The sequence below is a fragment of the Thunnus maccoyii genome, chromosome 8 (genome assembly GCF_910596095.1).
Source record: "Thunnus maccoyii chromosome 8, fThuMac1.1, whole genome shotgun sequence".
Classification (NCBI taxonomy): domain Eukaryota; kingdom Metazoa; phylum Chordata; class Actinopteri; order Scombriformes; family Scombridae; genus Thunnus; species Thunnus maccoyii.
This window is the reverse complement of record NC_056540.1, coordinates 2231326-2243048: the sequence shown is the minus strand read 5'-3', so window position 1 is coordinate 2243048 and position 11723 is coordinate 2231326. Positions and strand designations below refer to the sequence as shown.

The following is an 11723-nucleotide window of genomic DNA, read 5'->3' as shown; positions in this document are numbered from 1 at the left end:
ACCCGAGTTGGCACACGTTGTGAATTGCAACCATAACAATGTAAGTCTGCCGCGGGTCAGTGTGCGGTTGTGTTAAAAGTGGCTGAGCCCGGAATAATTCCTCCTCTGGCCCATTGTTGTGACACACTTTTAATACTGGGGTGTCTTCTGTGTTGGGAAGGAAGGTGGTGGGGAGGGAGACGGGGGGAATACCATCAATAGTCCCTCCTGTGCTTCTGCTTGAAGGAGGCCATTCTGGTGATTTAGGAGAAGAGGGGGTGAGGGAGTGGAAGAGAGGGGTTGGTGCGTGTGTGTGTGTGTGTGTGTGTGTGTGAGGGTGGGGGGGTGTTTTTGTGTGGAAAAGAGACGCAGTTTGGGTGCGGGGCGGGCGGAGAGACAGACTGGAGCAGCGACAGAGCAGAGCGCACGGAGCAAGGCGCGCACATTCACACACTGACTCCCCCCCTCCTCCTCCTCTCTCTCTCTCTCTCTCTCTCTCTCTCTCTCTCTCTCTCTCTCTCTCTCCCTCACTCACTCTCACACACACAGAGAGAGACTGGGGGAGCAAGCTGCGCCTTTTCTTCGTCCAGACATACACTCTCACTCATTCCCTGGCGCACACACACAAGAGGCGACGGGCATATGTGGATATATGCAACAGATCCGTCTACAAGGAGAGCACCGCTTTTGTGTGCTATCCTCTACTTAAAGAAGGACACTACTTATAGATATATCCATTTATTTATTAATCTATTTTGCGGAGTTTTTTTGCGGACACTGAACAGCAGCGGAGGATTTAACATGCCAGACTTCTAAGAAGACATCTATTCTCCCCCCACCTATTTTTGTCCCTCTGTGGAAGAAATCGCCACAGTCTGAGCGCAGAAGATGGGGACAAAAATGAACCAAACCAAAGGAAATTTACTCTCTTCGGCACTACTCAAACTCATGCTTTTCGTCGCGATTTTGCACGGCGTCACCGGTAAGACTTTGAAATATAAAGTTTACGAGGAGCAAAAAGTGGGCACGGTTATTGCACGGTTAAAGGAGGATGTAGCCGGGGTTTTAGCCAAACTACCGAGTTCCTTGACCTTTCGGTTCCGTGCTATGCAACGGGGGAGTACGCCGTTCCTGTCTGTCCGGGAGGAGGACGGAGAAATAAGCATTGGCACCAAAATCGACCGCGAGAAGCTTTGTGAGAAAAACTTGAACTGTTCGATTGAATTCGATGTGGTCACACTCCCGACAGAGTACCTGCAGCTGTTCCATGTGGAGGTGGAAGTGCTGGACATTAACGACAACTCCCCGCACTTCTCCCGCGCCATCGTACCCATTGAGATCTCCGAGAGCGCGTCAGTGGGGACTCGAATCCCGCTGGACGGCGCCGTGGATGCGGACGTCGGAGAGAACTCGCTGCATACCTACTCTCTCACCCCAAATAACTTCTTTAAGATCGACGTGAGAACCAGGACAGATGGAGCCAAGTACGCAGAGCTGGTGGTGATGCGAGAGCTGGACCGGGAGGTGCAGTCCAGCTACCAGCTGCAGCTCACGGCCTCGGATAACGGTGTACCCCCCAAGTCTGGCTCCACTTTGCTTAAGATCAGCATCTCTGATTCCAATGACAACAGCCCAGCATTTGATGAGCAGGCTTATATCATCAATTTGCTGGAAAACTCCCCCCTTGGGACTCTAATCATTGATCTAAATGCTACAGATCCGGACGAAGGCACTAATGGGAAAATAGTCTACTCTTTCAGCAGTCATGTCTCGCCAAAGATCTTGGAAACATTTAAGATAAACCCAGAAAGTGGCCACATTACTCTTATTAAAAAAGTGGACTATGAAACCACTGCTTCCTATGAGCTGGATGTTCAGGCTCAGGACTTGGGCCCTAATTCTATCCCAGGCCTTTGTAAAATTGTAGTGAAAGTGGTGGACGTGAATGACAACAAACCAGAGATTAACATCAACCTGATGACGCCAGGCAAAGAGGAAGTGGCCTACATTTCAGAGGGCGCACCTGTGGATACCTTCATAGCTCTGGTGCGTGTGGATGACAGTGACACAGGGCTCAATGGCGAGGTGGTGTGCAGGCTGCATGGTCACGGCCACTTCAGGCTCCAGAAGACTTATGAGAAGAACTACATGATCCTCACCAACATCTCACTGGACAGGGAGAAGAGGTCAGAGTACAGTCTGACAGTCATAGCTGAGGACCGGGGCTCCCCCAGCCTGTCCACCATTAAACACTTCACTGTTCAGGTGCTAGACGAAAATGACAATCCTCCACGTTTTGAGAAGAGCCGCTATGAGGTCTTCAAATCTGAGAACAACTCTCCTGGAGCCTACCTGATGACAGTGGTGGCCTCAGATCCAGATCTGGGTACCAATGGCCAGGTCACCTACACCATCATAGATGCTCTGGTCCAGGGGAGCCCCATATCCACTTACGTCACCATTGACCCCTCAAATGGCGCCATCTATGCCTTACGCAGTTTTGACCATGAAGATGTCAGTCGTATCGCCTTTACCATTCAGGCAAGAGATGGAGGAAACCCTGCTCTGTCAACCAACACCACTGTCCTCCTGACTGTCTTAGATGAAAATGACAACCCTCCCATTATTCACTCTCCCTCCCTCCGGAATCACACTGCCGAGCTTCCGGTGTGGAAGTATGCATCCCCAGGTCAGTTGATCACTGCGCTTAAAGTCACTGACAGGGACGCTGGAGCCAACGGAGAGGTGAGCTGCGCCATCGTCGGCGGTAATGAGGACGGGCTGTTTGTGATGGATGCTCGGCGATGTGAGCTCAGAACCAACGCCAGCTTGGAGCAGGCACCAAGGGATGTGATGGAGATCAGGGTGGAAGTGCAGGACAGGGGCACTAGCCGGCTGTCAACGGGGGCACTCCTCAGGCTCTCCCTGCAGGAGAACATGGACATCCTGCCCCCTCTCTACCCCACTGGCTCCAGCCAGGCCCCACTTGATCTTTCTCTCATTGTCATCATCTCTCTGGGGGCCGTTTGTGCTCTGCTGCTCATTGTCATGGTGATGTTTGCCACTGCCCGCTGCAGCCGTGAGAAGAAAGACCCGAGACACAACTATAACTGCCGTGTGGCAGAGAACAGCTACCAGAACCACCCCAAGAAGCCCACAAGGCAGATCCACAAGGCAGATATCACCCTGGTCCCAACTGTCAATGGGACCCTGCCTGTTCGGGCCCATCCACGCTCCCCCTCAGCCTCCCCTACACCTGAGAGGGGCACCTTGGGGAGCAGGCAGAGCCATCATAGCCGCCAGTCCCTCAACAGCCTGGTCACCATCTCCTCCAATCATGTGCCAGAGAATTTTGCCCTGGAACTGGCCCACGCCACACCTCCTGTAGAGGTAGGACAATGAGATTTCATGGTTTCTTTTGTGGTCTTAGTACATTTTTAAACCTAGACTGTAACTAAAACTGTACATTTTTAAACATGGCAGTTATTTTTGCTACAAGTAGTGTTAATACACATCTATTAAAACCAAAAGATAAGCAACTTGAGATATTTCACTACAAAATAAACACCATGCACGTGTTTTTGTCTTATATTCAGTATTTGTTCTGAATTTATCCCTTGCTCCCATATTCTGTTACCTTCAGTCCTTTATATCATGTTTTTGTTGACCATCACATTCAGGAGCAAGTCACAAAGTCATACCACCCCCACCCCTTCCCCAAAGTGCTCCCCACCCCCCACCAAACATTGTCTTGTAGCCTTGCTTGTTTGACTCCATTCATTTTCCCCTCTTCATTTTTTCCTTTTATTTTTGTCTTTTTTGTCTTTTTTTCTTTTTTTTGTTCTCTTGGGATTGTAGCAAGTCTCACAGCTTCTGTCCATGCTCCATCAGGGCCAGTACCAGCCACGACCAAGCTTCAGAGGCAACAAATACACCAGGAGCTACAGGTAATGTACACTCAAAATGACGACTTTGGAGCCTTCGTTTTCATAGTGGTGGAAGTAAGGTTAAACTTAAAGGATGTATTTGGAAAAAAAACATTTTTAGAGGATTTTGTCTATTGTCGGTACTTTCACAGTCCCTTACATCCATATCCAGTGGCTTTTTGGTTTAGAGTCAAACTGTATGCTCAATAACTTCACATTTGCATAATTTTATGCAAAACCTCTTCTGCAGAGCGCTCTCCCCCTCTCTGTGCACCTTATTATCCATCAGTAGCATGGTACTCCCATAACCATTTGATAATATTATTGTCAGTGATTAGCCACTATGAGAAATGTATCAAATCTATGTCTCTCTGTGCAGATATGCCCTCAATGAGATGGATAAATTCAGTCTGAAGGACAGCGGCCGTGGAGACAGCGAGGCTGGTGACAGTGACTACGAGCCAGGCAGGGAGTCACCCATGGATAGGCTCCTTGGTGAGGGCTTTACTGAGCTATATGCCCCTGATGGCCAGCACAGAACGCATGCAGGTACACCCCTGGCCCCACCATCCATCCAGACCACCCACCTACTCCACAACCCTCCCTTCACATCCCATCATTCCTCTCTCCTCAACACCGAGTCCTGAATCAAATAGGCACATTCTTTTTCGCAGTTTTTACAGTGCATTGATTTGCTAAAACCTAATATCCTTATAGTGTAGGTTTTCCAATATCTACAAAATATCACAGGAAAAACTAAGAACCTTTGGCTGCAATTAACAGTTTATTTCTTCATCAATTAATCTGCCATATACTTTGCAGATTAATCATTTGGTCTATAAATCTCATAAAAATGCCCATAATAACCTCCTGGAGCTCATGATAACATCTTCAAAATATTTATTTTGTCCAAATAGCAGAAGCTTCATAAGTCTGAGTTAGCCAAAACAAATGGCTCTTTCAAACTGAGTCTTTTTAGTATAAATTTCCATCTTTGTGTTTCCCCAAACAGTGTGCCTTACTGTGTTGAAGTGGAGGGATAGTAACACAAAGAAGGATTGTTGTACTAAAAAGACTAACTTTGGAAGATCCCTACCAGATCTGACTCACTCAGACTGCTGAAACCTCATATTAGCTTCAGCGGCACTTGAAAATGCATTTTGCACAGATTGTGGACAGTGGAACTTATCCCCTCTCTCTTACAGTGGAGTCAAGGTAGAGATCACTTCAGGACCAGTGAGAATATTATATTAAGATAGATTTAAAACAGTCCAAACCTATCCTTTCATTTCAAATGATTACTTTCCATCCATGCTCTTGGCAACAGAATGCAGGATGCTATACTCAAATCCACAAAGTGACAAGTCTATGTTAGAATCATGAGAATTTTGACCTATAAACAGGTCAGAAGAAGTTAAGAAACCCTGGCTTAACATATGCCAAGTGACACTCCTTACTCTATTCATCTGCTACCTGAAACATTACGTTAGCAATTTTGGCATGCCTTTTTTTGTTCTGCATTGCAAGTGCCTGCATGTGCATTGGCTGTGGACTTTCATAAATGATACTGTACATACTCAACCACAGAGTTTCACCTCACTGTCACTGAGTTCTTGAGATATCTCACCAGATAGCTCAACTGATCCTCCTTTAGAGCCACCCATCTTCTCCCTACTGTCACACTGCATGGAGTTTCCATCCTCTCCACAGTGCTGTTAACAAGGCATGACTTGACCCTACTGACTCAGAACCACCTAGCATCAAATATCTGGCAGGTTTCAATGACTAGTCGAGTTGTATACACACTCTAAAATTCCTCTGTCTCTCAGACTGTCTTAGCTAACGCCACACAGGTTGCAAGCTGCCGCAGCTTCTTTTATCACACCATCCTCTCCACCCATAGATCCCGCTTCTTTCCAGCCAGCTACCCACACAGCCATCACTCGATACTGCATTTGAGCTACATCCCAATTAAAGTCGACCCAGACGGGCAGACAATCTCATCACTAACCTCCCTCCCTTCCTTTATAGCTTTGTGGAGGAGCTCTGCTCGTTAGTCACTCTCCTTTTTCCCGCCTTCAAGCCTTCACTTTCAGCCGTCCAAACCGAAGCCCCCATGCTCCTCTGATGAAAAGGAGGCATTTAATTGCCATGTGACGAATAGTTGCTATGGAGTTGGCTCCGAGTTGTGCCCGTGATTAAGCCCTGAGGAGCATAATTACATCTCAAAGCTCACCTTTCTCCTTCTGTATGTTCATCCTGCCTTCCGCCCCCATGTCTACTGCAGCATGGATGATTTAGAGCAGCATTTAGTCAGTGCACTGTCATTATGTCTGGATATGGTAGCCCTGACTGCTCAAGGGGAGGATGAGGCAGAAACTCTTTGTTTGTAGCCCAGATTGATGCAGAAGATTTTTATATATTATCAAGAAACGTATCCTAAGACTGGAATTATTGCAAAACTCAATTGCTTCAAGAGCCCATCAAGAAAACATGAACCTCTCCAAAAAAGCAGGATTACAAGAACTCTCAATGAATTGCTTTGCTCATTCATTTACTTTCTGAGAGTTAGATGTGAAGATCGATATTAATCTCAGGTCAGTGTGTTAAACAAAGAGCTGGAGAAAGATTAGCGTAGCTTAGCATAAAGACAGTAAGCAGGGGGAAACAGCTAGCCTGGCTCTGTCCAAAGTCCAATCAGTCATATCTCTCTTAGAAAGAATGCAAACAAGCATATTCTCCAAAATGCTGAACTATTCTTTCAACTAGTGGAGTCTCTATGACTGCAGAGATCCCTCGTAGAACCATCTGTACTCAGGCTACATGGGTTTTCTAGCCTTGTATCAAGTATCCATTTAAAAATTACATTATACTGGAAACTGAAGATATTTTATGCAATTTGATTTTATGAGCAGCAAAATGCACAAGGTCTTTTTAATACAAAGTCCTTTGTGTTGGTTACAGGTAGAAGTGGATCTCTTCACCACAGACACTGCTGTACAGAAAGTCAGAGTGCTGAGAAGTTTGTCTGTGATAAACTGCAGATTGGTTAAAAAATATCCTCCCTGTCGAGGTGGACCCCATTCTTTTAGCATAATGAATGAGAACTAAACAGTGTTGTCACATCCAGGCAAAAGTGAGGGAAGGCGTGTACTGTCCATCAAGGCTCATACTTATTCTAAATGGGTTAAAGGGGCACTCCACCAATTTTGTTATATCAAATCAATGTACTACTTTAAATTTAGTACTGAGCACTACTCATTTTGTGAAAACAGTTATATAATATCTTCTGTGGTCCTGGAGGAGTTTTGTTGAGTCTGAGGAAAAAACAAACAAACAAAAAAACACTAGTGATGTCATAGTGATGTCATCAGGGATATCTCAGCTGGAGCCTAGAGACTAGAAATGTAGAACAGAAAGTCTGAATTACAAACATGGCCTTTGAAAGAAATGGGTGTTTACCAGACAAAGAGAGTCTAATGAAAGACATAATTGAGTTGCATTATAGGAAATCCAGTGTTACTGGAGGCTGACTTATACTAGGCACCAAAATCCAGGATGTCTTGGTCTCTGCTGCTTCAATTTTGATTTTTTTTCTTTTTTTAAATCTGCATGTTATGAAACCTCAAATATTATAGAAGTGCAATACTAAATCACTGGAGAGCCCATTCAAAAATGTCCTCACATTGTAGTCCTCAGTCTAGTCTAGATCTCAGTGCCAAAACTGCTTGTCTTTCCTCCTGCTCAGTGGAACAGCGCCCCCCAGCTGCTCTTTTATCAGGGATAAAAGTAGAATTTGTTTTCTGATGAAAATTAGATAAAAGAAAAGCTCTTTAGTAAACAAACACAGCAATGGCAGCAAGCCATGTAGTCTTAAGTTCCAAATAAACTAGTCAGATATTTCTGTGGCAAGTTAATCAGTCAGTAAGTCAACTGAATTGACTCAGACAGGCAGGCTTTCAGTTAATGTTTGCCTGACATGTTTTTTTTTTTCATTTTTACACACAAATCAGTTGGGTTAAATCTTTCATTTTTACCCTTTCATCAGCAGGGCACCCAATCTGCTGCTGCCCCCGCACTGTTATTTCCCTTCCAGTGCACCCAAATGCACTTTTCATCTGCTCTAAGATGTATTATAAATGTTCCTTTCATGTTAATGAGGGGATAATGAAGTCCCTCAATAGCACGACTGAAAAGCGCCGCACTCCTTTAATGAAGGCTTTAAGTTGGCATATTTGATTTGTCTAATTTATTCTTCTGAGATTTTCTATTTGAAGATTTAATATTGAAAAGAGCAACTTGAAAGGGAAAAATGCAGGGCTTTTAGAGGAGGAGTTATTTTGAATGGGTAATAGGCATTGATCGGCCTTGCTGAATTGTCTCTCTGTGGTAAATACATTGGAAGGTAGCAGGCAGCGCTCCTGCAGAGAGCCTTTCAGACTAATTAGGGCAGATTTCCACCGTGTTTCCACAGACAGTACAGCAAAAACACCTGAGGAGAGCAGGGAAAATATTAGCTGGATGGAAAAAAGACTCAACTGACAGCAATCTCCTTTACATCTCTTTCATTGTGTCATCAAATTTATAGTAGTTTTGCTCAAACATGAAAAATGTACATAAACATAAAATAATGGAATCTCCTTTAGTAGCTACAAGATAACATATATATATATTGTCAACTTTTCAAGAAAAAAACAGCCTTGTTGTAAGCTTTGACAATGCAGTTTTAAGATGATGTCATTAAAGGGTCTGTTTTGCCTTAAGTGGTAGGACAATTGTCTAATCATTTTACCTCTTAGTTTGTCTAAAAACCTAAAAATCATGTAATATGAATATCCATATTTTTCACTGGTCAGCAACCTTTTAAGTTGAAGCAATTCCTTATCACAGGGTGTCACATTCTTTCATTTTGAATAGTTAGAAGGAAACAATGCCCAGTATTTCACAAAAAAAGCAAAACTCTGAGAACAGGCAGGAAAGATAAGTATACTTAAACAGAGTGTGAACAGATTTGAAACAATTAGATGATTAATAGTTGATTGAAAGGAAATTAGTTAGGCAACAATTATGGATTCAGAGATGTGAGGATTTTCTCGTTATCTCAGTTTGAATTCATTGTAATTGAATATCTTTGGGTTTTGGACTGTTGTTTGGACAAATCGAGTAATTTGAAGACATCAGTTTGGGCTCTGGCAACTTGTGGAGGGCATTTTTCAAATGTTATGATTTTTAATAGACCAAACGATTCATTGACAAAAAAAAGGATAATGACTATTATTGTGAATACTTCAGTGTTTTTACACCAATGTGTAAGACTGGGTATAGTTTTAATTTTTTTGACATGTTAAATGTTGTCTAAATAGAACTTTGCATGAATGAAGTCTGTTCTGCATGAATACACTGACTATATGCGTGGCTCAGCGTTCCCGATTACTTATGACTGTTTCTCTCTGTCTCTTCAGCTATGAGGCTCTGCACAGAGGAGTGTCGGGTCCTGGGTCACTCGGATCAGTGCTGGATGCCCCCCCTGGCATCGCCGGCCTCGACGTCCTCCGACTACCGCAGCAACCTCTACATACCTGGAGAGGAAGCACGTCAACCCACCGACCTCTCCCAGGACAAGACCCCACAGCCATGCACTGACACTGGCCCCACCCGGAACCAGAGCTTCTCCACCTTTGGCAAGGACCTCAATGGGGAGGATGGTGGTGAAGAGGAGGGTGGAGATGATGACAGAGGCGAGGCCACAGACGAAGACCTGTGCGGGACCACATCGTTGCTGTCAGAGATGAGCAGCGTGTTCCAGAGGTTGCTTCCCCAGGGTCTGGACTCATACGTGCAGGTCACCGAGAACCAGAAGGGGACTAGCCTCAGTGGGGTCGGGGTACCAATGACTGGGTCTTTAGATCGCAGGAGGGGACACCTGCCTGGCAAGCCCAACCCCTCTGTTCACCAGCAGGGCGTGGCAGCCTGGGCCGCCAACACCCACTTCCAGAACCCGGGAAGCAGCATCGGCCCATCTGGCCACCACCAGGGTGGCAGCTACCACACCCTGAAACCCAGCACCAAGCTCAGCTGCCAGAGCAACAGCCACAAGGGCTCACAGGCACCCAAAAACAGCCCCCAGAACAGCGGCCATACACCCAAACCCCACAGCAGCCCTCTGCTCACGGCACTGGTCAGCCCCACTCTGGTGCAGCCTTCCCCAGCCCCGGTGCCAGTGCCTGTGCCGCTCCCTGGGCCCTCTTCCAAGTGGCTGCCAGCCATGGAGGAGATCCCAGAGAACTATGAAGAGGACGATTTTGACTCAGTGCTCAGCCACCTTCAGGGCAAACGCAGCGACAGCCGACACGAGCTAGTGGATGCCAGCGAACTGGTGGCTGAGATCAACAAACTGTTACAGGATGTCCGGCAGAGCTAGACTTCCTGTTTCTTATCCTGTTTATTTATTCACCACCCGCTGACTGCTTCCTTTTATCTTACGAGTAAAAGTGACGGTCTCTAGGTGGCAAAAGAAGGACAGAAAAATAACTGAAATAAGAGATAAAGACAAAAAACAAGACCTGCAATTGTCGTTAAAATTGCATTTCTAATGTAATAATTGTGTTTTGTGAATGCTAAATATCCAAAAAATTGTTTGTAATTGCTGGTTTGGTACACAATGTACACTATGTGACTGTATTTATCTTTGTATTTTAAAAATACATTTGTATACTTATATTTATAAAAAAAAGTGTATATAAACTTAATCAGAAGTCTATTTTTATATTTTGAATGCATGTTGAGTACAAAAATGTTGAATCAAGACTTTGACATGCGATCGACATTCTACATATTTAAATTGTCTTTTGTATTGTGATTTTTTTTATTTGTCACTATGTTATGTATACATGAATATATTAATGAATTAATAGACACTTGTCTTTGTGGATTATTGTGGGGAGGGGGACAGTACACAAATAAAAATAATAATATACAAACATGAATCAGTGTCTGTGGGTTATATTTCATGTACATCTCTCCTTTACAAGTCGGTATGAAGCAACAAGTAGATCTCACATGAACAAAATATCACTCTTTTATTGACGGAGGGAAGAACTGAAGGAAGTGGGATCTTTATGGCTTCTCTCGTGAAAATAAAACGAAGGAAAGTTAAAAGCACACTCTGTAATGTGGTTAAAGCACCCAATAACAACCCCATAACCCCACACTTTACTGCTGGTGCATTCAAACTCAATATGCTCTACATGGCTGAGAGTATATGTACACCTGAACATTATAGACAAATATATATTAGAATCAGAATCAGATTTAACTCTATTGCACAATGTCAGGTCAGATCAGAAAGATACTAAGTACTGTACATACAGGGTTGTGGTACAGGCAGTACAAGGAATACTGTAATAAATACATTATGAATAATAGGAGTAATGTGTAATGTACTGTTTTTATTGTATATACAAACACTGCAGATGTATATTTTTTTATGGGGGATTTCTGTTGTGTGTCTGCATGCATGTGTGCATGCAGACAAGGTTACTTCTGAGTATTTTTTTGTCCACAGACACTGTCAATACATACAGTAGGTGTGCTAGTACATGTGTAGATAACTGTACTATGAGTGCATTGGTGCATGTCATATAGAGTCACATATGTTCATATATATTATATTTTTTTGCCCATTGGTGGTAATGGTGGGGTAAGCAGCAGGGTTTTGGAGATTGGGTTGGGGTGGGATGAGGAAGGGGTAAAAACAAAAAACAACCTGCAGTTTGGGTCACAGCATGATGTAATACAGTCCTTCTATATTCTTATGTG

At 44.2% G+C, this 11723-nt stretch overlaps 1 protein-coding gene across 3 annotated transcripts; it reads left to right on the top strand.

The window, feature by feature from the left end:
* The first annotated feature begins 556 nt into the window (after positions 1 to 556).
* pcdh18b (protocadherin 18b) lies at positions 557 to 10857 on the top strand. Of its 3 annotated transcripts, none has more exons than XM_042418050.1 (4): positions 557 to 3369; positions 3871 to 3926; positions 4285 to 4454; positions 9368 to 10857. In XM_042418050.1, exons 1-4 carry the CDS (start codon positions 868 to 870, stop codon positions 10324 to 10326), a joined length of 3687 nt encoding a protein of 1228 aa, XP_042273984.1. In that variant the 5' UTR covers positions 557 to 867; the 3' UTR covers positions 10327 to 10857. The 3 variants fall into 3 exon arrangements, with proteins under 3 accessions (XP_042273984.1, XP_042273985.1, XP_042273983.1); XM_042418051.1 differs by having other exon boundaries at positions 3838 to 3926; positions 4285 to 4400; XM_042418049.1 differs by having other exon boundaries at positions 3838 to 3926.
* Positions 10858 to 11723: the final 866 nt, after the last annotated feature.